The sequence below is a fragment of the Zosterops lateralis genome, assembly GCF_965231275.1.
Source record: "Zosterops lateralis genome assembly, chromosome: 29".
Lineage (NCBI taxonomy): Eukaryota > Metazoa > Chordata > Aves > Passeriformes > Zosteropidae > Zosterops > Zosterops lateralis.
The window spans coordinates 6,046,221-6,072,375 of NC_139789.1; the positions used below are offsets into that span (position 1 = coordinate 6,046,221).

At 47.9% G+C, this 26,155-nt stretch overlaps 1 protein-coding gene across 4 annotated transcripts in view; it reads right to left on the minus strand.

The window, feature by feature from the left end:
• Positions 1-26,155, minus strand: part of KDM4B (lysine demethylase 4B) — a 67,538-nt gene that overhangs the window by 15,730 nt on the left and 25,653 nt on the right. Inside the window, exons 6-13 of one of the 4 annotated variants that reach the window (XM_083879760.1) lie at positions 22,106-22,155; positions 19,683-19,786; positions 17,081-17,218; positions 10,217-10,413; positions 9,731-9,763; positions 6,563-6,732; positions 1,524-1,933; positions 711-831 (exon numbers count right to left, since the gene is read on the minus strand). In XM_083879760.1, coding sequence (XP_083735886.1) covers positions 711-831; positions 1,524-1,933; positions 6,563-6,732; positions 9,731-9,763; positions 10,217-10,413; positions 17,081-17,218; positions 19,683-19,786; positions 22,106-22,155 — 1,223 coding nt within the window. Of the gene's footprint in view, positions 1-710; positions 832-1,523; positions 1,937-6,562; positions 6,733-9,730; positions 9,764-10,216; positions 10,414-17,080; positions 17,219-19,682; positions 19,787-22,105; positions 22,156-23,338; positions 23,572-26,155 lie in introns of those variants that run through there. The other 3 variants (XM_083879759.1, XM_083879761.1, XM_083879763.1) reach the window with 3 other exon arrangements.

Genomic DNA, 26,155 nt, shown 5'->3' on the forward strand with positions numbered 1-26,155 from the left:
GCAGCCACACCCCTGTGCCCCACCCAGCACACAGCAGCTCCTTATGGGGCTTGTCCCTGCTCTGAGTAATGGGGGAAAGGCCCCAAAGTGGGGAATTACTCCACAAAACAGAGGGAGAGGTAAGAATCTTCTCTTTCCCCTTGGCCCAGACTGTTGGGGCATTCACAGGGAGCAGAATGTGGGAAAAGAAGAAATCAGTGATGTAAAGTTAAATACTGAAAACGTTTTAATTCTCATTTCTGCCTCTGCCAAGGAAAAGTTGGACCCAAACACTGATGTGAATTAGGAGCCAAGCAAAAGGTCAGAACTGAATTTCCTCACATGTGAGAGCAGAGCTGACCTCCACTGCCTCCAAGGGGAACAGATCCCACCCCACTGCAAAATCCAACACAGAGCTCTGCCTTTAAGACATTATTTTCTACAAACCCTTTTCTCCCTTTGCCCAAAACGCAGCCTCATCCTGCAGCCAGCAAAATATTTCTCTGGAGTGAAGAAAAGGGTGGGAGGTGAGAAGTGACACCTCCCACGGAGGAGTTTTGTTTCCAGCTGGGTTGTGCAAACGAGAACACGCCGCGTTTCCTCCCGGCTCTGTGGAACGCGGGATTTCAGGCCACCCAGTTTTGCCAAAGGCTTCAGCAGCTCCCTGGGTGAGGCAGGACACCAGGCAGGACACCAGGCAGGACATGCACAGGACCCTGGGGCTCACTCACCCTCGTCACTGGAGGTCTCCTGTTTGACCACGGAGAGCGGGGAGCGCGTCGGGGGCTTCCCCAGCGGGTGCCGCCGGCTCTTCTTGATCTCCATCTTCATCTTGGAGAAGGCAGAAGCAGCCTGGAGGGAAAGGAGAAAACACAACAAGCTGGATGGGCACCCCCCAAAGAGGGAACAGGACAAGAGAGGCAGAGCCCCTGTCAGAGAGTTCTTGGATTCACACAGCAAACTCCTCTCTGCCTTTTGGCTGAACCACCGAAGCCTCCCGAGCCAATTCCTGGAGCAGACAAAAGCCAACACTAACTCTCTTAAGAAGTTGGGTAAACTACAGAGTTTTCTCCAAATCGGGGCAGCCTCAGAACACCTGCAAGCTGCCAACTCCATCAGCTTGTGAAAAGTCTGCTCAATCACTTACACAGCTGGGAACTCCATGGAAAGTGTGAATTGTGGGATCCCAGGCTGGTTTGGGCTGGAAAGGACCTGAACAATGATCCAGTTAAGCCCAGCTCTAGGCCAGGCTGGTTAAACCCACCCTCTAGACCAGGCAGTGCTTCCACCCAGCTCAGACCTGGGGCTGGTTTGGGTTGGAAGGGACCTAAAAAACGATCCAGTTAAGCCCAGCCCCAGGCCAGGCTGCCACCCTCTGGACCAGGCTGTGCTTCTACCCAGGCTTGGTCTTGGGGCTGGTTTGGGTTGGAAAGGACCTGAACAATGATCCAGCTAAGCCCAGCTCCAGCCAGGCTGGTTAAACCCCCCTCCAGCCCAGGCAGTGCTCCCTCCCAGCCCATCCCTGGGGCCGGTGCCCCACTGACCTCCGCACTGAGCTCAACCTGCTCGGCCTCGGCGCCGTCCTGGTCCTTGGGGGGGCCCTGGAGGGGTCCCTGGGGCCAGCCCAGCCCTTTCTGGGTGGCAAACTGCTCGAAGGCCTGCTGGCAGGACATGTGCTCCTTGTCAAACACCACCTTCTTGCTGCGGGGCACCACGTACAGCATGGGGATGATGGGCCGCGGTTTGAATTCATCCTCTTCAGCCACCGGCGCCTCCGAGGGCTGCACCACGTTCAGGGGGGCTGGGGGCCGGCCCTGCCCCACCCCCGGGGGGCCTGGGGGCCGTGCTGGGGGCTCAGGGGGCTGCTGGGGGGCCGGGGGCTGAGCGGGGAACAGCTGCTTCTTCTTCCTCTCGCCCTTGGCTTTCGGGGGCCGCGCCTTGGCCTTGCACTCCCCTGCTGGAGACAAAGGGGACACTGAGAACAGATCCCGGGAATTCTGTGTCCCTCTGCTTCCCCAGAGCCCAGGGCTGGGCTGGGAAATCCCACATCCCATCACAGAATTACTGTGTTCCAACAGGCACACAGCATCCCTCTGCTTCCCCTGGGCCCAGGGCTGGGCTGGAACATCCCACATCCCATCACAGAATTACTGTGTTCCAACAGGCACACAGCATCCCTGAGCATCCCTCTGCTTCCCCTGGGCCCAGGGCTGGGCTGGCACATCCCACCATGGAATTACTGCACTCCAGTGGGCACACAGCATCCCTCTGCTTCCCCAGAGCCCAGGGCTGGGCTGGGACCTCCCACCATGGAATTACTGCACTCCAGTGGGCACACAGCATCCCTCTCCTTCCCCAGGGCCCAGGGCTGGGCTGGAACATCCCACATCCCATCACAGAATTACTGTGTTCCAAAAGGAACCCAGCATCCCTCTGCTTTCCCAGGGCTCAGTGCTGGGCTGGCACATCCCATCATGGAATTACTGCAATCCAGTGGGCACCCAGCACCTCTCTGCTTTCCCAGGGCCCAGGGCTGGGCTGGCACATCCCACATCCCATCATGGAATCTCTGTGTTCCAGCAGCGCTCTGAGAGCTGCACACACTCAGCACTGACCCAGAGAAGCTGCTTCAGAAAGAAAACACTTGTGTCATTTCTATGGACTGTTCAATCCCTGACTGGAGCACAAAGGCTGCTAAAAACCACCTTTCCTGGAGGGAAAATATCTAAATCCCCAAGAAACTGAGCAGTGTGCCAAAAACCTGTGGTATGTCACATTAGCCCTGACTCTGTGTTCCAAGTTTTTTGTCCTCCAAAGACAGGGGCACAAAACCATCCACTGGGGTGCAGGAATGAAATATTTTTGTCCCATTAATAAAAGATATTTTAAACAGTATTTATTTTTTTTAATCTTTATGCCTTCCTTTTCCAACCTCTGTTTTTTTTGTACATTCATAATGGGTTTATTAGCACAGAAATACACCTGTACATGTGTATTTTTGTTCTATCCATGAATAAATCTGTATATAAATAAAGACACACACCAGGGGGTGTGCTCAGATATTTTTTTTGCTGATAAGGAGGTGCAGTCAAAAGAGTTTGGAGAGCCCCAGCAGTTTGCTGCTCCCTGTGTCTGCAAGCCCAGCTCTTATCTGGGTATTCCTGTGTGTCAATGCACCCACCAGCCCCAGGAAATGAAGAGCTGAACAAAGACACCTGAATCATTATTACCCAAAGATTTCTGCTATCAAGCCTTTTTTTAAAAAAATGCTTTTAAAGCATAAATCAGGCGCAGCAGAGAGCTCAGCTGGAGCCTGAGATATCCTTTACTCACAGCCACGTCCTTGCTGTCCCAGCTCATTGTCACTGAGTTTATCTGCACAGCCCCAGTGGATGTGACAACACTCCTGGAGCAGATAAACATCTCAGTGCTGTCACCAGGGGCAGCTCTGGCCTGGAGGAGCCTTCCCCACGTCTCCTCCACGTTTTACAGCAGTGATTCCAATCCCTGCCCTGCACTGAGGGGATCTCCAGGCTGGGATAATGATCCTGTTCCCCCCAGGGAAGAGTTTCACCAGCCCCAAACCCACCCAGACCCCTCCACTGGAGGCCACACCAAACCTGACCAGGGATGGAAAATCAGAATAACCATCACATAATGGAGGTTTCTGCATGAAGGAGGGTGAATAATCCCACAACAGGATAAAGTGCCAAAATCCCTGCTGGAATCCCCGAGGGATCACCTTAACCCCAGCCTTTCCTAGAAGTCTGATCACTTTATTTACACCAACTTATAAAAATGGGAACAAGTCCAGCTCAAATAATTACAGTTGTACTCGTGTAGGCAGTCCCTCAGATAAACTGGTTTGTTCTATCACAGAGAAAGGAATATTGAATTTCCTTAGAGAAACAAACATATTGAATGAAAGGCAAATTGGATTTCTCCCCAGTTGCACAAAACCAGATCATATTTACTCTCTACACACTCCAAGAATTCTCTCCCCAACAGCACCACAAATGCCATTCACCAGCTTTATTGACTTCTAAAGGGTAATTTGACAGCAGCTGGCACAGAGAACTGTGCTTCAAACTTTCTACATTAAGTGAGTTTGCAAGTGAATCTACGGGATCAGAAGCCAGGAAAAAAGGGAGGCAAAATTCCAAGAGCCTGTCTGGCTACCCTGAGCACTTCCAGGAAGGAAAAGGATCTGGAGGCACAAATGGTTCAGAGGGGATTGTCCTCCCTGTCCTCCCACTGCAGGAGGAGCAGAGGTGGGTGAGACACCAGGAACAAACAATGGGGCAGTGCTGGGGGACAACCTGAACCCCCAGCAGAGCTCAGGAGCAGCTCAGGGAGCTGGGGAAGGGCTCAGCTGGAGAAAAGGGGGCTCAGGAGGAGAAAAGGGGCTCAGGAGCAGAAAAGGAGGCTCAGAAAGAGAAAAGGAGGCTCAGGAGGAGAAAAGGGGGCTCAGGAGGAGAAAAGGGGGCTCAGAAAGAGAAAAGGGGGCTCAGGAGGAGAAAAGGGGGCTCAGGGGGGACCCTGTGGCTCTGCACAACCCCCTGACAGGAGGGGACAGCCGGGGGGGATTTGGGATCTCCTCCCAGGGAACAGGGACAGGAGGGAACAGCCTCACACTGCACAGGGGAGGCTCAGGGTGGACACCAGCAGGAATTCCTCCCTGGAAAGGCCCTGGAAGGGGCTGCCCAGGAGGTTTGCAGCCCCAGGCCTGCAGGTGGCTCTCGGGTTTGCAGCTCCCCCTGCACTGGCAGGAGGTTTCTGGTGCTCAGCACATCCAGGGAAGGGCAAAGCCTCAACACTCTCCTCCCTAAGGGCCCAAGACAACCTGCTAAGGATTCTAAAGATATTAATAGCAACGTCATAAATTATGAATATGAAGCTGAGTCATAAAAACCCAAAGTAAACACCGTGAGGGATCTGGGTCAGAAATCCTGAAAACCCCGAGTTAAAAATACTCAGCTTGTCCAAAGAACCAACACAAAGACCCACTTTGGAACCCTGACTACTCTGAAATCTCATTCTTTCTCCTTCTCAAGGTCGTCCCTCTCCTGGTGGAACAGAAAATGGAGTCAAATTAAAAGCAGGGAAATAAAAAGTGCAGAAGGTGGGGGAGCAGAACTGCCACGAGCAGGGCCATCCGAACAGAGGCTGTTTTCTTCCTCAAGATGAAACCCTGAGACGCTGGTGAGAGGCAATGCAGACAGCAGGACGTGGAAGGAGAGGGAACTCGTTGGGATTTAATTGCTGTATTGCAGGGGGAAGGCTGAGTGTCTGTGAACTGGAGTTTGCTCCAGTGGCACTTCTGCAATGGGGCTGAAAATCAGCTTTTCCCCTCCTGAGCCAACAGCCACGGAGCTCTCGAGAAGGAGTGGAAGTGTATGATTTGGAAGGCGTTCAGCCAGAACAGAGTTTTTATTATTCCTTGGCCATTCTAATGATCTCAGATCTGTCCTTGTCACTTATCTCTGGTCTCCCAAGAAAAATCAGCATTTTCGGGCCATTTATTACAAGCATCAAGTGTTAAACTTGTACAAGAGCTAAGAGCAGACAATTTAACACACTGCTGACGCTCTCCAGCTCAGGGCAATAGAAATTAAGTATCTGCACTGTGCAACAATGGCTCTCTAACTCCTTATTTCCAGTAAAAAGAGAAAATACACTCTCCAGCCAACAGACTCTGAACAAAGCCCTCAATTCTCTTCCAGAGATTTTCCTTTCAGATCATTATCCAGCTCCTCTAAACAGTTTGCAGCATCAGTTTCTCCAAATGCTAAACAAATAATGGATGTACAGAATGGATGTAAATGAATTCCCTGTGAGCAGGGCTGGAGAAGCCTCAGAGGGAGTGTCACAGACACAAAAACCACTTCACCACACATCAGGGGGGGAAAAAAAGCAGATTTTTCCCAGCAAGAACTCCAACCTTTTCTCCAGAGCCAAGAAAAAGGTGCCACAGAAGGAGTTCCCTGCACAAAGGGTGTGCTCAGGCCTGGGCACTGGATGTGCACAAGGGATCCCAAAGGGCTGGGAGTTGTCACAGCCTGGTTTTATTCTCAGCAAAGGTTTTATGTTTCATGCAGAGGAAGCTGAAAAGCTCCACCTCAATTGGAAAAATCCAAGTGGGGCTCGTGCAGCAGCTGTGGGTCCCACCCAAACTGAGGCTCCCTGGATTCAGCCTCTGAAAAATGGGAACAAAGGGAGGGAAAAAGGAAAAATGAATTGCACAAGGCCCTGCACAAATCATTCTTTTCCAGAGCAGGACATGAAAATACATTTATTTGTTTCTCCATGAAATAATTTAAAAATATTCCTCACATAATATATATATTTTACACCCCTGTAATAGTTTGGGCCTAGAGAATTTTCCAGCCCTGCCAAAAAAGCCATTTGGATGGAATCCTTAAAGAGAGGAGAAAAAATCAATTGCTGCTGTGAACGATGACATATTTCACTGAGCAGAGATTGAATATTGGGGAAAACTCTGCTGATATTTCAACAGAAATAAACAGCAGCAGACAAGTCATTGTCAGAGGTGTTTTAGAGCTCCTCACTGCTCTGGCCTCACCTTCTCCCTCCATCCCTTTGCTCCTCTCCTCTTCCTCCAGGTCTGGGCCCCTTTTCAGCTCCTCTTTCACTTTCACATCCTCCAAGGCAGTTTCAATAGCCATGACATCCCCAAGGGACTTCTGATCCTCTGTTTTGTGTCTTCTGGGTTGACTCCTTTTTCTGTGAGACCTGAAAGCACAGAAAGTGTGATTGGACATGAAAGAGGAGCCTTCAAAATAGAAAAAAAAAAACATCACTGAGTTAAAAAAAGCTGAATGCAAAACAAAAGGATCTTCTTTGGAGAGGAAACACAAGGTAGCTAAAATAACCACAGGGCAGCAGAGATATCTGAAAGGGAACAGATGAACCTTGCACAACACAACATTTAACATCCATTCACAGCAGCCATTAATTGTCTGGGTTTCCTGAAGAGCTTTTTTTCCCCACCATCACTAATGCAAAGCTCACAAGCTGCAGTTAAAGCGATTTTAATTGTGTTTTCAATCTATTTCGCTTGTCTTCCAAAACACAGACGAAAACTTGTTTAAATCTCTCTTTCATCCTCTGCCTCCCTTCCATTATTTCTGCCCGTTCTGCCCGTGCCTCCCTTTGGCAAACTGCTGGGAGTCTGCAAAACATCATCTCCCAGCTCTGAGACATTACCCAGCACTGCCAGCTCCCAAAAACACTCTAATGAAAGCCCTGAGCAAAACCAATAGGCAGTCTATGATTTTATTTTTTTTTTCAGCAGTAAATTCAGAAGGTCCAAGGCCTTGAAGAAATCTGACTAAAAAATAAGCATATTAATAAGAAGAGACAAATACTAACGAGGCAATGGCAGAGCTGTTAATTTTTTTTAAAGTCAGTGCCACCAAGGCAAAGATGGCAGGAGCCACGATGCAAAGAGAAATGGAAATTCAGAAGTCAGGACATGATTTTTGGGGTTGGGAACTGCAGGAAGCAAAGTGCCCTCACAGACACTCCCCAGTGCTCAAGAGGGACAGGGAGGGAAAATGTGAAGAACAAGAACCAGAAACTTGTTAAGTCAAGACAAAAAGAAGTTTAAGAGGTGAAGGAAAGAATAAAAAAAGAAAGAAAGAAGCCCAGGGAATGCACTCAGCCCCTCCCCAGGCAGAGCAATGCCCAGCCAGTCCCCAAAAACTCCCCTGAGGGGCCAAACCCCCCCTCCTGCTCTCCCCAGATTTTATTGCTCCCCATAACATTTTATGGCACAGAATTTCCCCTTGGGCACTGGGGGCCAGCTGTGTCCCCTCCCCAGGGTCCCCTGGGCCAGAGAGGGACAAAACAAAGCCCTGACTCTGTTCCAGCACCAGCCACAATCCCAGAGCCCTGTGAGCCCTGGGGCAGCCCCAAAGCCCCGTCCCTCCCCCCCAGCACAGGCCTGGACAGTCTGTGCAACTGCTCCTTGAATTTCAGGTTTAAATCCAACCAGCTCTTCTTCTTTTCCAAAAAGACTGATCAGAAACTTGTGATTTTTACCCCATTTTTAGCATGTAGGCACCACTTCTTTGGTAGAAAGCAGCGTTTTCCTTATGGCCTCATCCCCATCATCGTGTGACAAAGACTAAAACACACTTTACTCAGCAATCCCAAAGCCTAGAAAAGCATCTCCCCATCCTCAGAGCCCAGAAAACTCAGCTGCTAATTAGATTTGGGCCACAACAGAGTTAAGAGGCCTTAATCAGCCTTTAAACTGACAAAGAAGGGAGAGAGAGAAAAAAAAAAAAAAAAACCAAAAAAAAAAAACTTCAACCTGAGCTGGAGGATGATGAATAGAGAAAAGCAAGTTGATCCATATGCACAGGGACCTCTAATTGCCAGACTCTGAGCAGATGGGGGCCCTCCAAGAAGAGCTGGTGCCTTCACACCTGCAGGACAGGCTTTGGCTGAGCCCAGGGGGATCAGCTCTGCCCCTCACCCCCATCCCCAGCACTCAGCACCTTCCCTGCCAGGGGAACGTGGGCTGGGAGGTGAAGATAAAGCTGAAAAGCTTTGCCACAGCAGCTGGAACCTTCTGCAGCTGAAGGAGGAGCAGAGTCAAGGTGTTACAAGCTGGTTTTTAGTGAAGTTGTGTTTTGTTCCTGTGGTGTGGAAATGCCAGGCAAAAATTACAGTGCAGAGCGTTGTACTCACAGGAGAGGAAAAAAATATGGTTTTTGCAGTGCTCTTCTCACTCAGGGGCTGTGGGGGAGACAGGCAGAGAGCTCAGCATTTCAGGAAAGCACAGCTGAAGGCTGAGCACTTGCAGAAGTGAAGCTGTTCAGTGTCTGACAGAATTCACACTCCAGAGGGGGGGACTGGACTAACACAGGCTCCTGCTGAAGCCACAAAGTAAAACCAAGTTGGGTTTTTTAAGGTAACCAAGTCTGCCTGACCTCAGAGAAGAAATAACACCTCTCTGCAGAGTTTAAAAGCTCCATTTCTCCAAGAGAGCTGACAAAAAAAGCAGCGTTTGTACTCTTTGAAGAGCAGACCACAAAGTGACTTAAATTAAGTAGCTACAGCTGTGAAGGTTTGGGCAGGGGTGAATCCCATCCCTCCATCCTGCTGAGCACAGTCAGCTCCCAGTAAAACCATGTCTTGGAAAGACAAAAGCACAGGAGAAAGCACTGCTAAGGAGTATTGAACAGCCTCGAAACTGCTTCAGGATAATGCTGGAATAATCCAGGAAACACTGAACAGATAAGCAAAAAAAAAAAAAAAAAAAAAAAAAAAAAAAAAAAGCACCTGGATCATTTGCAATAGGCTCAGGCTGAGAGAGAGGATTCTCTGCTGGGTAATAGGCTCAGGGAGGGAAAATAATCCTTGGTGTTCATACAGCACCTTACACTGTGCAAACAGCAGCTGCACCAGGAGCCTGAGCAGGCACAGAAATGCAGCAGCACTTTTTTATCAGGGCTGTTCCCACCTCACATCCCTGCCAGCCCAGGAGAGGGAAAACCAAAGAGCCACCAGAGGTTCTCCACTGATGGAAGAGATACCAAAAATCCAAACCAAGATGAAGCCTGAGGAACCTCGAGGCCCAAAGATTTCCCTGGGAGCTTTCACAAAAAAAACCAAAAAAAACTCAGTGACAGAGGAAAAAAAGAGTCCCAGAGTTGCCACTTTAAGGAACTTGCCAGGAAAAAGAACGAGGTGACTGAGGTGGCTGAGGGAAGTCACATACCGGTGTTTGTTGTCCTCTTCCTCATCTCCTATCCTACAAAGCAAGATTCCAACAGGAAAAGGTTAGCATGCCAAACTTCCAACCCAAGCATGCTGCAAACACACCAAAAAAAAAAAAAAAAAAAATCACAGACTTGTAGAAAATTAATACAAAGATCAAAGGATGCACAGAAAGGCATGCAGAAAATCCCCTTTGCAACCGATGGGCTTTTTTTAAACTCCTGCTTTCTGATCAGTGAAGCTCTCAATGCTCACTGTAGATTTTTTTTTTTTTTTTGGTCTTCCAGGATAAGAGATGAGATGTGAGAGGGGCACAAAGTGTCCCACTTTGAAAAGGAAGTGGTTTTACAGCACGGGGAGGAAACAGGAGCGTGAGGGACACGTCACCACAGACAAATGGTGCAAGAACTGCATGAAAGGAGCAAAGGAAGAGTTTGAACTCTGCAGTGAAGAACAATCAGGGCTCAGAGTCACCCCCTGCCTTCACCTGCGCAGCAGTTTGGCCTTGAGGTCAGCCTTGGTCTCGTTCCAGGCGTCCAGCTCGGGGCTGCTCAGGGCCGTGGGCTTCATGTGGTCCAGCACAGCGATGTCCTTGCCCTGTTTCCAGAGCTCGTAACGCTCGGGCTGCAGCACCCGCACAAACACGTCCATGGAGATCTTCACCATGTCCTTGCGGCAGGTGCACTGCAGAGAGAGAGAGGACAGTCACCCTGGGGCTGTATGGGGGGCTTTCTGTCCCTGGGGCTGTTCTGGGGCTGTCCTGGGGGACTGTTCTGCCCCTGGGGCTGTTCTGAGGGATTTGTGTCCCTGGGGCTGTTCTGGGGGACGGCTGTTCCTGATAACCCCAGGGATTGAGGTGTCCCTGATAACCCCAGGGATTGGGGTGTTCCTGATAACCCCAGGGACTGAGGTGACCCTGGAACCCCCAGGGATTGAGGTGACCCTGGAACCCCCAGGGATTGAGGTGACCCTGGAACCCCCAAGGATTGGGGTGTCACTGATAACCCCCAGGGATTGAGGTGACCCTGGAACCCCCAGGGACTGAGGTGACCCTGGAACCCCCAGGGATTGAGGTGACCCTGGAACCCCCAGGGCAGAGTGGGAAGGAGCATTTATGGACAGGCACTTTCAGGAAAACTCCATTTAATGAGAAAGAACTGAGGCCAAAAAGGCTGGAAATGCCATTTGGCCACAGCAGGGACACAGATGGCACCAAAGCTCCCAAGCCCAGCCCAGGCAGGAGCTCCCAGGGCTCCTCCATCAGCCCTGAGGGACTGAGCAGATCCCCCTGAGGAAGTTCCTGTGCAGAGCTACAGACAGGAGCACAGGAGAGAATTTGCAGGAAATTCACTTATTCCACCTTCTGAAGGCTTTTCCCAGCCTCACCTCTGCTTTTCCATAAGTTAATGCCATTATTAACTATGAGCACATGGAAAAACACTGTAAGGAAATGCACAATTAAACCTTTTTCCAGCCTAAAAACCCCAAAATCCTTCCTCTCCTCATTATTTTATTATCTGCAACTCTAATTTGGAGCCTGTGCTAAAATATGTGAGCACAGCAGGAGCCCTGTCCCATCAATCCCAGCCCCAGGACTGATGGGGGGGATTTGTGGCCACTGAATGCACCACCATTATCTTATTTGCAATATTTCTTGACATAAAAACACAAATAAGTCTCTATAAAACAACAGTCAGATAAAATGACTGTCTCCTCCAAGTCATAAAATCAAATGATTCATGGGGAAGTGCAGATTCATCCAACTCCAACCTCCAGCAGCACTTTTGGGAGGATTTTTCCCTCAGTCCCCAACTATTAACACTGAACTGAACCTCAGCAGCTCCATCACACAGGAAAGGTTAATGGAAAATACGTTTTTCCTTAGAAACAGTCACCAAAATGACATATTTAAAGTGCCACCTCTGGTTTTCATGGAAAAAACCCTTTAATATCCAGATGAAAGCAGCTGGTCAGACCCAGCTGAGCCTCCCCCACTTGGCCTGGATGGGAATTTATCCATCACAAAACCCAACGTGCTCAAACCAAAGCTCCTTCAGCTTTTAAATGGTGCCACACCAAAAATCTTTCCTTAAAGCTTTTCCATGGCAAGGAAGCCTCAAAAGGAAGGAAAGAAAAGCACAGACATCACTCTGCCCATCCCCAGGACAGAGTTTCAGCTCTTGGGGAGAAACAAACCACCAGCAGAAATAATCCAGTTTATTCCCACATTACAGATGTGCTGTTGGGGTTTAATAGGACAGAAAAAAAAAACCCAGTTTGGGGCTCCAGTTTCCTTTCCCTTCCACTCAGGCAGCCCAAGCTGAATGGCAGCAACTCTGGGAGGAAATGAGGAGTTAAAGCTGGAGGAGGAGGAGGAGGAGGGAAAAGCCCAAAGTGCAGCAGTTTGTGTTCAGTGCTGGGAGGTTGGAGCTGGTGGGAAAGAAGATGAGCCCTGACCCCCCGTTTGCAGAGTAATTACCAACATCAACAACAAACCAGCTCATTAAGGAAACCCACTGGAAACCCTTCCCAGAGCCTGATAAACAAAACTATTTAGGGCAGATTTCCGTGGCCTCCCCCTGTCCTTGGCTGCAGGGCACAAACTCCTCCTGCCTGATCCCAAACTGCTCCCTGAGCCCCCCTGGGGCAGGACAGGGGCTGGGGGGCACAGTCACCCCAAACCCCCCCAAACACAACATTTCTGTGTGACAGGACCTGTCCCAGCCCCAGAAACCCAAATCACCCATCCCAGCAGCACCCCCAGCACTGGAACCCTGCAATTCTCAGAAATTCCCAGCAAATCCCAGCAAATTCCCAGAAAATCCCAGCAAATTCCCAGAAAATTCTGGCAATTCCCAGCAAATCCCAGCAATTCCCAGAAAAATCCAGCAAATTCCAGCAATTCCCAGCAAATTCCTTCAAATACCTAGCAAATTCCCAGAAAATCCCAGCAAATTCCCAGAAAATTCCCAGAAAATTCCAGCAATTCCCAGAAAATTCCCAGAAAATTCCAGCAATTCCCAGAAATTCCCAGCAATTCCCAGAAATTCCCAGTAAATTCCAGCAATTCCCAGAAAATCCCAGCAATTCCCAGAAAATCCCAGCAAATTCCCAGAAAATCCCAGCAATTCACAGCAAACTGAGCAAATTCCCAGCAAATCCCAGCAAATCCCAGCAAATTCCAGCAAATTCCCAGAAAATTCCAGCAAATCCCAGCAAATTCCAGAAAATTCCCAGAAAATTCCCAGCAAACCCCAGCAAATTCCAGAAAATTCCCAGAAAATTCCCAGCAAACCCAGGTGTGACTCTGCTCGCACAACTCCAAAGTTCCTCCTCCATTAACAAAAATCCTGCCAAGAAACTCTCAGAGCCAGAATTTCAGGAGAGGAGCCGATAAAACAAAACTTCTAAAAAAAATAACCATCCCCTTTCCACCTCAGCACAAATAAAAAGCTGTAAAAGTTCCTTTTTTTCCCTGCACAGAATCATTAGGGGTGTTTACAAAATAATACAAGAAAATAAAGGATGAAGAAAGGTGAAAGAATTTGTACAGGAGCAACTTTGGATCTGCCTGACAAAAATAAACCCTGGAAATGTTATTCCATAATAGATTTCTTTAATGTATTCCAAGCTTAAAAAGGTCTAATTAGAGTAAAAGAGCAATTCTGAACGTCTGACAAAAATAAACTATGGAAATGCTATTTCATAATAGATTTTTTTTTTATGTGTTCTAAGCTTAAAAGGTCTAATTAGAGTCAGTTGAGGCACAGACACAAAGTAATGCAAAAAATACAATTCTGATTTGCCTTATTTTGGGGACCAATTTTGCAGTATTACCAAACAGGGCTCTGCAAAAACCTGACAAGTTTTATTTCCTTGGGAAATACAGACACATTGAAGGGAGGAAAAAAAAAAAATCTACTAAAATGTGAATAGCAAGAAGAAAGCTTCAATTTTACCTGGAAAATTATATGCTATTCAACATTAAATCACAGATATTCCAAGTGGAAATTTGAGATTATTTGTATATTATACATAGAGCACAGGAAAAAAAAAAGGGAGTGAGCAGAAGGTTTGGAAGCAGCAAATCGTGTAAAGGATCCCAGGGTGGGACCCAAAAGGTCTTTTCTCTTGGCAGAGCAGGAAAATCCAAAGGGAAAAGTTTTCTTTGTGTCCCCCAGAGCAGAGAGAGCAGAGCTGGGATTGATGGGAGCCCTGTCTGGGGTGGGGAGAGATTTAATTCAGAGCCCAAAATGCAGAATTGGGGCAGGAGGAGAGAGTTTAATTGAGAACCCAAAATGCAGGATTGGGGCAGAAAGAGCTGTTTAAATCAGAGCCCAAAATGCAGAATTTGGGCAGGAGGGGCTGTTCATTTCAGAGCCCAAATGCAGGATTGGGGCAGGAGGAGAGAGTTTAATTCAGAGCCCAAAATGCAAAATCTGGGCAGGAGGAGAGAGTTTAATTCAGAACCCAAAATGCAAAATCTGGGCAGGAGGAGAGAATTTAATTCAGAGCCCAAAATGCAAGATTTGGGCAGGAGGGGCTGTTTAATTCAGAGCCCAAAATGCAGAATTTGGGCAGGAAGGGCTGTTTAATTCAGAGCCCAAAATGCAGGATTTGGGCAGGAAAGGCTGTTTAATTCAGAGCCCAAATGCAGGACTGGGGCAGGAGGAGCAGCCTGACCCTGTTTTATGCTGAGAAGGAGAATTCCTGCAGTTTCTCTGGAATAAACAGGAGATAAAGGAAGGGCTGGAAGTGGCAGCCAGCAGGAGCCCAGACCTTCTCCAGGAGTGGCTGCACTTAATTGAAAGGAAAGTGCAGAGATTGTTCCCCTCCCATCCACTTATTTCAGTCCAGTTTGCCAAAGGAATAGAAAAGCTGAGCTGGGATTTGAATTTCTGCAGAGCTCTGCCCAGCTCACACTTCCCAACAACTTTTATAAATGAGTAGATGGCAAGGAAAAAAAAAAAAACCCAAACCTGCTTGTTTGTGAGCCAGGACAATGTAATTGTGCCTGGGAGCAGATAAATCAATAAAGGCAGTTTTTACATAGAGGAAAATTGTAGTAGTTTAACTAAAAATTACATAGTCAGGAATTGTGGTGTGGTGTGGGTTGGGAGGGACTTTAAATCTCATCCCATCCTGTCCCAGGTGCTCCCAGCCCTGTCCAGCCTGGCCCTGGACACTGCCAGGGATCCAGGGCAGCCCCAGCTGGGCCAGGCAGGGATTTCCTCCTGATGTTTCTGCAGGAATTCTCTCCCCATGGAGGTGCAGGCAGTGCACACCCTCAGTGACCATCCTCAGGTCCTGCTTAACCCCAAATGAGCTTTAAACAAAGCTTTAAACAAACCCCCCTCCTGAGCTGGGAGCCCCAGCCAGGCACCCCAGGGTTAATTAACACATCCTTTAGAGAATTATTAACCAGGAAAGCTCAGGACAGACAAATGCCAGGGAGTGCAATGGGAATAAATTGGGCATCTCCTTCCCCATTTCCACTTGGTGTCCCCAGCTCTGCTCCCAGCTCTGCTGCTGCTTGTTCAGTAATTTCACGCTACGCTGCCTGACAATGTAACCATGGAGGCTCCATCTCAAACTGCACTTCCCAAATGTCACTTGTTTGTGAACACATGGCTGAACCCAAAATTGCTTTTAATATTCGAGTGGTGCCTGCTGGCTCTGTTGTAGTTAAGGGTCTGTCTGAATTTCCATGATAAACCCCGTTTTCTGGGGTGTAATACCATGACCACTCACCACACACACAAACCTGCTTTACAAGGTCACAGCAGACAAACACTTTTTTTTTTTTTTTTTTTTTTTTTTTTTTTTTTTTTTTACATCTTAAACCGAGGTTGTTTGGCCATTTTTGAGTTTCAGACACCTGACACTGATTTGAGGCCTCACACAGTTTAAGGGGTTTTTTACCATCCCTTTAACTTCCAGAACAAACCCAAATGTCTGTCCCATCCCTGGAGTGTCCAAGGCCAGGCTGGACAGGGTTTGGAGAAACCTGGGATAGTGGAAGGAGTCCCTGTCCATGGCAAAACTCCCCAAATTCCACTGAATGAGCTTTGCTGGTTATTCTGCAGAGCCCAAAGCAGGAGAGCACAAGGACTGTCACAACCCAAAGGAATCTGCCCTAATGAGAAACAACCACACAAACACAACTCCCCAAACTTAACTGAGTGCACGGATTAGAGGAATTCAGGTGTTTTCAGAATGTTATCACCACAGTGTTAAAAGTATCTCCAGCTTATTCCTTCCCCTCCAGTGTGCACCTAATGAGTTGTGCTCAGCCACATCAGTCACCTCACTCACTGTGAAACCAGCCTGGATGCACCAGAAAACTAATTCCAACTTACCAACCCCACACCAGCCTGTTCCCAAAGTGACTGTAACACTTGAGAAAACCATTCCTGCACCCTCAGAAAAAAAAACAAATCATCAAGAGGTAAAACCAGGAAAGTGGGACAGGGAAGAGCACAGCCTGAAGCATTTTCCAGGGTGTCCTCAGGAATAAGGGCAGGGGACAGCCCCAGTGTCACTGCTGTGTGTCCCTGCTGTGTGTCCCTGAGCTGGGGGCTGTCCCCAGCCCTGAGCCAGTCAGAGTCCAGGGGATCCCTCTGGGCCCCCTGGAAGGTCACAGACCTTGGTAGAGAGGCCTGGGACCCGAAAAAGAGGGTCTGGGGTCTGCCCAGGGGGGTCTGGGGTCTGCCCAGGGGGGTTTGCCTGCCCCAGAGCCCAGGAAGACACAATCTTTGATTTTGGTCCATGTGAAAAACTTCCAACAGAGAGAAGAATTGCAAGTCACAAATGTGTAAAAGACTGTAGTGTAACTTATCACCGTGTAGAAAGTTTTGTAGTTTGGAGTTTTTAGAATGGAGGTGCAAAGGGACAAGATGGAGGAATTAGGGTGGAACCCTGGGTTCTTCTTCTTCTCTCTTGGCATCCATTGTCTGCAGTGACGTGGGCACAGGGGAGTTTCAGTGGATTGGGGAAAAGTAGAAATGACTCTTCTAGTACAGACACCGGGCATTGGTGTGAAATGGTAAATAATAGACACATAATTATCTGTATAAAGGCAGAGTGACCTCCCATCACAGCGAGGTGTCCGAGCTGCTGTGAACACCTTGGCTGGACACAAAGAACTTGCAAGATAAGAATTAATAAACAACACGAGAAACCGAGAAAACCAAGACCTTGAGACTCCACATCCTTCTCACACTGAGCCCAGACTCAGACTCAAAACCTCCAGAGATTGGAGAGGGAAAAACACTCCCTTGAACCCACTCTGAGCCTGAAATGTGGGGCAAAAAGAAAACAAAACCCCAGGGGAGGGGAGGGGAGGACCCACCTGCGTGGCCATCTTGCCGTAGTCGATCCAGCGCAGGGTGGCGAAGTTGGTGGACTCGGCGCAGTTGAAGCCGTGGTTGAAGCCGGCGTGGTAACCGTAGGGAAAGGTGATCATGAACTCCCCGGCCTCCTGGGTGATCTGGAGAGTGAAGGGGAAAGGAGGAGACACCCCACAGGTCACTTGAGAGCACAGAGCCATTAAACCCCCCCAGGATTGAATCTGTTCCCACTGGAGGGTGGGCAGGGCAGTCACTGCCAGCTCTGGGCTGAGCCTGGAACAGCCCTGGGAGCTGCAGGAAGGATCAAACATTTCCCTGCAGGGAAAAACCCACAGCTGTGGCTGCAAGGGGTGACATGGTCTGTTTACACCTGCAGGCTCCAGTGACAGAAGGGTCTCCTTCCAAAAGATCAATAAATCTGTGATGTGACAACTTTGGCTCAGGCAGTTCCAAACCTTTATTCCCACTCTCATGCCAGAGCAGGCAGGAGCCCTGGATTTCCCTCCTCACGTTCCCTCTGCATGGCAGGGGCCTTCTGGAGCACCCCCTGCCCTTCCCTGTATTCATTTCCCCACTCATTTATCAGCCTCACTCTCACCTGTTCACCCAAAAAATCAAATATCCCAAAAATTACAGCCCATCTTTTGTCTGCTCTGGGATTGAACAGAGAAGCTGTGGCTCCCCTGGACCCCTGGAGTGCCCAGGGCCAGCCTGGGACAGTGGGAGGTGTCCCTGCCCATGGCTGGGGTGGCACTTTAAGGTCCCTTTCCACACAAACCACCCTGTGACTCGACTTTAATAAAATTAAAACAACAATAAGCATTACAGGCATTATTAATAAGGGTTGAACTCTACAAGTCACAGCTGGACCCGGAGGCAAATCAATCCTGATGCCTCTAAAGAAACCCTCTTTTTCTATCTTGTGCAGAAAAAACATTGGGGATAAAAGGAAGTTTAATTGTTAAGAACCAGGGGAGCAGCTCCCAGCCCAGCTGCCCCTCCAAGGGGCACAGAAAGGGCAAAGCTTGACCTTCCCTGTCTTTGCCTGCCCCCAGCAGTGCTGACAGACCTCTCCCAGCTGCCACAGGCCAGGAATTCTGTTTGGATTCCTTCCCACAGGCAGAACTCCCAGCCCAGCAGCTCTGAGCCCACAGGGACCCCAGGGACTGCATTTCCAAACATGAAGATGGGGCCAAATGCAGAATGTAAACAGACAGAAGTTCAAACACCTCCCCTCAGCTGGGCCAACATCTGAACTGGCTGATGTCGTTGACATTAGAAGAATAATTTAAAAAAGGAGGGAATAGAAGCTGCTGTGACACACGAGAAGCTCCTGCAGGATTTCAGGAGGTGCTGGAGCCCAGCCTGCAGCCAGCCCCTCCACAAACCCCACCCTGCTGCCTTCAGGAGATGAACAGATCATGTTTCTGTCACTGAATGCACATCCTGGTGTCTCCATTTCAAGCCCACATCATCCATGGCACTGCTGTCAACATTATCCCACAATAAATTAGAGAACACTCCAGATGATGGATAGGCCATGCAGAAAAGTAATAACTATTGAAGGGAGGCCAGCACAAACTGCCACTCATGAAGAAAGCCCCAAATTTACTGACTTCTGCAAGCTCTTGAGGAATAAATGGAGAAATCAATAGGAGATTACAGAAATACACATTTTTAATTATTAAAAAGCCCCTGGTATTGATCTGTTTCTTTTTTTTCCAGAACAGCATTATAGAGATTTATAAATGCTGCCTATTTCAACTTCATTGAAATCTGCCAAGAATTGGGATGAAGGGATCCTGTCTCTATTCCTGAGGAAAAATGGCACTTGTTCCCTGCCTGTGAACAGCAGTGACCTCCTGCAGCAGCCACAGGACAGGGCCTGGAGCAGCCTGGGGCACTGGGAGGGGTCCCTGCCCATGGCAGGGGTGGCACTGGGTGGGATTTGAGGATTTAAAGTCCCTTCCCAGTCCAAGATTCCATGAACCCAGCCTGGAGCAGGCCCCTGACACTTCCCAGAGCCACAGGCAGCTCTGGCTCCATGGGAACACCCAGCAGCAGCAGTTTGAGTGATTCTGCACAGATACAAATCCCTGTAACCACCCCTTGGCTGAGGAGATTTACTTCTTGCCACAAGACTTTAAGAATAAGCACATTAAAACGATCATAGCAAATAAACATGACCCTTCTTTTCAAATCAGGGCTTAAAGAGCTGCAGGGATCCTTCCAGGCTCAGAGCAGCAGGAACAACTTACACAACAGGGAACCAGCACAGCAGCTCCTCTCTGGGTCAGCCTGGATCCACCAGAAGATAAAAAAGCGTTTCTGAATCACTGGGGGGGTTTGGCTGCCCCTTGATGAGCCAGAACATCCCCATTAGCTCAGAGAGGCTCCCTAATTGCCAGAGTTTGTTCAGTCACAGCTTCTCTTCCCTTCAGGGTCTCAGCCAAACCCCAAACCCTTTTCCTTTTTGCAGGCAGAGCTGGTTTGAAGGGGCTGCACTCAGCCTGACAAAGCCCTGGGAAATGAATTCCCCCCGAGATGCTGAACTGGTTCCTCAGGAGAGAGGAGCCCCAAGGGCTGAGGGGCTCCTGCACCCACCCTGTCAAAGGGAATCCCGTATTTCTTCAGGATGGAGGGAGAGATCAGGGTCATCTTGTGCCGGAGGAAAGCGTCACATCCCTGAGAACTCCCTGGGAAAAACCCTGTGGAGACAGAGGAGGAGCATCACTGCAGGGGAAACATCACAACCTAAAACATCACAACCTGTGAGACCCCAGAGCAACCCGCCCTACATTTCACTGCCTGAAGGGAAAAATGAGGGAAGGGAAAGGGGAAGGGAAAGGGAAAAGGGAAAAGGGAAAAGGGAAAAGGGAAAAGGGAAAAGGGAAAAGGGAAAAGGGAAAAGGGAAAAGGGAAAAGGGAAAAGGGAAAAGGGAAAAGGGAAAAGGGAAAAGGGAAAAGGGAAAAGGGAAGGTCTCCATCCCAGGCAGTGGCACCGGGGACAGGCTCACAGTGGTCACCAACAAGGCAGAGGCAGCAGGGCCTGACCATGAAGGGTTAAATCCCACCCAAGGCTGAGTTATTAAACCAAATCACAAATAATTAAGAGAACTAAACCTGTGGTAAACACTGACCAAACCCCTCAAGGGCAGCTCAGTAACCCAAATAATTTCCCCAAGATCAAGTCCTTCCCTCCAAGTGGCTGATCCCACAACAAACTGTGTGTTTATAGGGACTCAAACCCATCACAGTTTAGGAAAACAAATAACCCCAGCTCTGGAACCAAAACTAATTGATGAGACATAATGGAAGGGGTTTCAGAAAGTCAAAAGGATTACTGGATCCCAGGTTTTCTTATATTTTTGTACTAAAAGCATTTCAATTAAAATGATGACTGTCTGCTACCCAGCCTGTCGTCCCTCTCTGCAGTTCCTCTTTTTAATGCACAGTTTAAGTGGCTCTCATTAAAGCCACTAATAAAGAAGCACATTTTAAGTGATTAGCACCAATAACATGGCAACACATTAACATTCTCTCCATGGGCTCCCTGGCTCTCCCAGTGAGCCCATTTACAGCTCAGCTATTCATTTTCCATATTAATTGCACACTCATTTCTCCATAGCAAAACTTCTCCCCACTGATGCACAGGACAGGGGAATGGCCAGGCAGCAATTCTGGCTCTTTGCAGAGTTAAATCATCACCCACTCCAGCTCCCAGGGACAGGAAACTGAAATAAAGACCAGATCATTGATAATTTGCTCCTGGTTTTACAGCACAAGCCATCCCCGTGCCTCAGAATTGATCATCTGTAAAAATTAGTTACAAACAGCAAGAAACTTATTATTGCTCCTGTCAGACTTGGAGTGGTATTTCAGAGTCTGCAGAACACAAGTCATCTGATTGATTGACTCCTTATAAAAATTACTTTTTTCATCTATTAAAACCTGGCAAATGACTGAGCTGGAGCTTTGAAATGCAACGTTTCTGAGCAGCCATTTCAGAGTGATTTGTATTTAGGGCTCAGGGGGCTCAGGAACACAACAGCCCCAAGGCCCAGGACACTCAGCCCCAGCTGAATTCACCCCACACCATCAGCTGCTCCCCTTGGGGTGAGCTCAGCAGGAAAAGTGACAGAATTTGCCTCTTTTCTGGGAAATCAGCGTCAGAACTTTTTTTCCTTTTGCATCAGAGTCTTCCAGATTTCCCTGCCTGTTCCTACCTCCAGCACCAGCTTTAAACCACCCCAGATGCCTCCCTGGAGATGAACCACAGGGATTTGGAGTTAATTATTCTGGGCCAGCAGCTTTTTTTAGCTGGGCAGCTCCTTGAACAAAAATAGAAACAACAGCAACAAATTCAAACACATCATCCCCTTCTGCAGGCAGACATCCTTCCCTGCTCCCTGCAGCCTGAGAGGTGGGAGTTTGCCACAGCTCAAAGTAACTTCCCTCCACCTCCATTTGCCTTTTCTTTTTCCCTCCCATTCATTGGTTTGGGGTTTTTGTTTTTGTTTTCTGGTTGTGTTTGTTTGTTTTTTAATATGAACTTTATGGCACTGAAAAATAAAGGAGGATGAGGTTAAAACAAAAGGAAAACCACCAAACACAGAATGTGTTTATAGAGTGACGGGTACAATGTGGAAAAGGGGAAACTTAGGTTCAATATCAGCCAGAAATTGTCACTGTGAGGGTGCTGAGACCCTGGGACAGGCTGGGAGCATTCCTGGCCCAGTGGAAGGTGCCCTGCCCATGGCAGGGAGCAACAAAATGCTTTTTAGGATCCTCACAGTGCATTAAACCCATTGCCCAGACATGGGAGGGGTTGGCCTCAGTGCCCCAAAATTCAAAGGAATTTTAGTTCAGGTCACGTCGTGCCAGGAGAGAGAGGGAAGAGTTGGAAGGAAAATTTCCTTCTGGGAATTTTGGAAGGAAGATGCCGAGTTCTCTGTCTGTGCAGCAGCAGCTCCAGGTTCCTCGGGCAGCCCCAGGTGAGGGCAGCCCACCCCAAAGCCAGAGCTCACCTTTGGCCAGGCGTTCCAGCCTCTTGCCGTGCTCTGGGGGAATGGCATACCTGTGAGAGGGGAAAACACACAAATCAAACTCCACTCCAGTGGAAAAACAGTGCAAGGGAAAGGCCAGGAACCAGTGGAGCAACAACCCCCAGCACAGCAATAAAACCAACATTCTCTTGTATCAGAAAAGGATCCATCCAGCATTTAATAAAAGCCCTCAGTTAAACACATTCCATGAATGTCTCATTTTCCTGCCATTTTCTCCAACAAGATTTCACAGGGTAGAAGGAAAATGGAGAGGACAAGGTGATGATGCAGCACTGGAAACTCCAGGAAACAAGTGAGTGCAGGGAACAGCAGGTGTGTTCTCCGTGGGGAAAATATCTACAAAATAAAACCCTGCTAAATATTAATAAGCAAGAATTGGATGAGCTGAGGAGGTGTGAAGGAGGGTCTGTGTGCTCTGGGAAAGAATAAACCTTCTGTGTAAACAGCTTTCATTTTATTCAAAAAAGTAAACGTTCTTCAGCAGAGCTCAGGCAGTCGTGGCTCCATCCTCATGTCCCTGCTGGATTTTACTGTCTGATGAAAAAATAAAGGAATTAAAAGTATTCAATCATTTTCTTGATGAGGTGACCCTGAAATGCAGGGCCTGCTGATGAAAACATCATTAAAGGGTGTAGGGAACAACTTCTACACTTCCTAAAGACACTTTTCTTAGAACAGGAGTCAATAAAGTGCAAAAGGAATTTTTTTTTTTTTTTTTTTTTTTTGAGTACAAATTATTGAACACAATTCTGGAAAAACAATCAAGTGTCCCCCAGGTCTCAGACCCAGGGCTGGGTGTGCCCAGCACATTCAAACATCAGGAAAGTCTCAAATGGCTTTTTCTTTGGTTCTCTCAGTGCTTTGAAGTTCCCAATATTCCCAGGAGCAAAGCCCAGGTGACAGAGATTTACGTGTGCAGGTTATGAGAAGGGAACTGAATACCAGGATACATTTAAACGTGTTTAACATGATGACACACAGCAACATTGCCAATGGAAATTTGTAAATCACTGGTTACATTCTGCAGCAAATTAAATCCGGCTCTCCCTGCCTCTTGTGACAGAGAATTCTGAGAATTTACATTTGTGGGAATGGCATTTATTGCCAGCTATAACTTCTCTTCAAAGGGAATAATAAAAAAATGCATTATTTTTGCTGTTTCCAATGGAGATGTCAAAGGCAGCCTGAGCCAGGGTATTGCAGGAGGGGATTCAAGAACAGGAGCCCAGCACTGCCCCTGAGCTGGGGGATTTCAGCCACACAAAATTCTGCATTTTCAGGTGTAAAACCAGCCCTGGGGAGGGCAGCTCAAAGCCCAACCTGTGGCAGGAAATCCCAGACCTGTGTGGCCTGGCAGGGGGTGACAGCACAAAAACCACACACTGGGGGGATCAGGGTTTAACCACTAAGCTGATTTCAACTGATGGCTGCAAAAAAAAAAAATACATATAAAATTTAAGGCAAAACACTATGTAGCACCTAATCTTGTAAAATAATAAACGCAGCAATGGACTCCCAACATCCCCTGACCAAAGTCTGACAGTGCCTTAAATTGCATAATTATCAAACAATTCAATTTCATTTGTCTGGGACAAAGCTGGTGGCTTTTATTTTACAAAGACCATTCATCACTTACATAAATGTGATAAAACTAATCCCGATCCAAAGCTCCTTTGTGGGATTAATGTCCCTTAAAAACAGGGAAATGAGACATTCCATTCCTTCTGGGAAAAACGCTGAAGGATTGGGAAAGAACTAATTTATGGCTACAAGGCTGCTGATGATTAATGTAATATCCCCAGTCTACAATGCAACCTTCACTTAATTAGTGCCTGTAATTGGGAGTTGTAAAGATAAGATTAATTGAATCTTGAGGATGTTAAAAGTTTAATACGTTGGAACATGGTTATTGTGTTATCTGAAACTGCAGCCTGCAAAAAGCCAAGCCAGGCTTTAGAGAACAGCCCGTGGAGAGACAAAGGAATAAAATACTTGCTTGGAGAGAAACCAACCAGAGAGGAGGAATTTCCAGCTTATAAAAAAGAACTATATGTAATAACACACAAATCAAAATAGCCCAGCACAGCGTGGTAATAGCTGACTCCAATTTTAGAAATTAACTTTGGTTTTTTTTTTCTTTGGGCCAGTCTTTAGGAGGCAGAGCCTCCAACATCCCCTCTGCTTTTATTCTTAGGAATTCAAAATATTAACTGCAGAAGAGAATTAAAAGTAGGTCAAATTCTGCTTTTAAGTTCTGCTCACAAATCTGACTGATTTGCATAAAGATAGGCAATAAAGACAGAATTTGGGCTGCTATTTAAAAAACCAGGAAGAGAAAACAGAAGGCTCCTGCCTGTATGGCACAGCCTGAGCTCCAGCCACACACCCAAGGATTGACTATGAGGCAGAACAACAATGGAAAAAATAAAAATTGCTGCAACCCAAGGGGTTTGACCAGCCAGGCAGGGCTGACCCTGCTCTCTGCAAAACCTCCATCCCACAGGTGTGGGCAGGGTAAAAAACATCCAAAAATCTCCTTTTCTACAGGTGTGACCCCAACAGCCCCCAGAGCTGGGACAGTGCCCTGGGTGTCCCCCCTGCCCCAGGACAAGGGACATTTGTGGCCACAGAGCCAAACCTGCAGCTGGGGGAGGATAAATCAGATTTCCAAGACAGAGGGCCAGGCTTCACCCCAAAGCCTGCCACACTCAGCACTTTGGGGATTACAGCAGGAAAAATGTGCTGCTGCTGCTGTGTCAGGGAGCAAGAGATTTACACAATGGGGAAAGAAAAAGCAGCTCAAGATAAAAAAGTTATAGTTCTATGACTCAAATGTCATCTTACCCCCAAGTCAACAACCTGAAAGTAATATACTGAGCCTTTTAAATTACCTTTTTCTGCTTTCCACCAAAACAAGAGAAAATCCCTGAAGTGGATCAAGCACCACTTGTGCACGTCGAGAACTTGCTGTTCTGTGGGAAAGACTCTCAGCTTCCAAACTTATCTCGTGAAACCTCATCCCAGCATTTCTGATCTCCTCTTCCATGTTATTTTCTTGAGCCAGGATCACAGCTCCAAACGGTTTTGTCCCAAAGTTATGAATGTGTTAGGAAATGATCTTCCTGGAGTGCTGCCTTGCCTTTGTTAATGTGGAATTGTGGAATCCACAAATGATTTGGGTGGGAAGAGATGTTAAATATCCATTTCCAGCCCTCCCACTGCCCCAGGTGCTCCAAGCCTCAATGTCCAGCCTGGCCTTGGACATTTCCAGGGATCCAGGAGCTATTCCTTGCACCTGTGCCAGGACCTGCCCCACTCCCAGCCAGGAATTCCTTCCCAAAATGAGTTTAACTGGACAATCTCCACTCCATCCTTAACACTAAAGAGAGGTCTGTCCCATTTGCCATCACAGGATATCATTAATAGAGTAATTTTCTTGGTGTTTTGTTTATTCCCCTGGAATGGGCCTTGATGGATGTGGATAATTATCAGACTATAAAAGCCAAGCAAATGTGCTATTTTCTATCGCTCTAAATCATCAAACAAATAAAGTGTGAAACAGCATTTCTGAATACAATTTTCCCCTCTAATGGCTTAGAATTATTATCAGGAACAATGAGAATAAATAAGCAAATGTCTCGTGAATTAAGAATTAAACAAGTGTGTCAGTAGAAAGGACTCAGGGACTCTCTGGAGGCCACCAGGGAATGACGTCCCAGGGAACTCACCTGGGCACCTCCAGGAGCTCCTCAGGGACCTCACTGGGGCTTCCTCAGAGGGAATCACAGCTCAGTTTGGGCTTCCAGTGGCCAAAAAACCTAAAAATTCATCCACAGCAAAGTTCTGCTCAGGGCTGTTTTCTCCTTTGAGGGATTCTCCTCACCTGAAGCCATTCTCACCATCCCATCCCTCCATCCAACATCCCCAAAGCTTCCAGGAGCTTTTCCCGCTCCAGTTGTGGCTCCCACAGTTCTGCACCTTGTTCCACGCCTCATTTCCACCCTCTGGCAC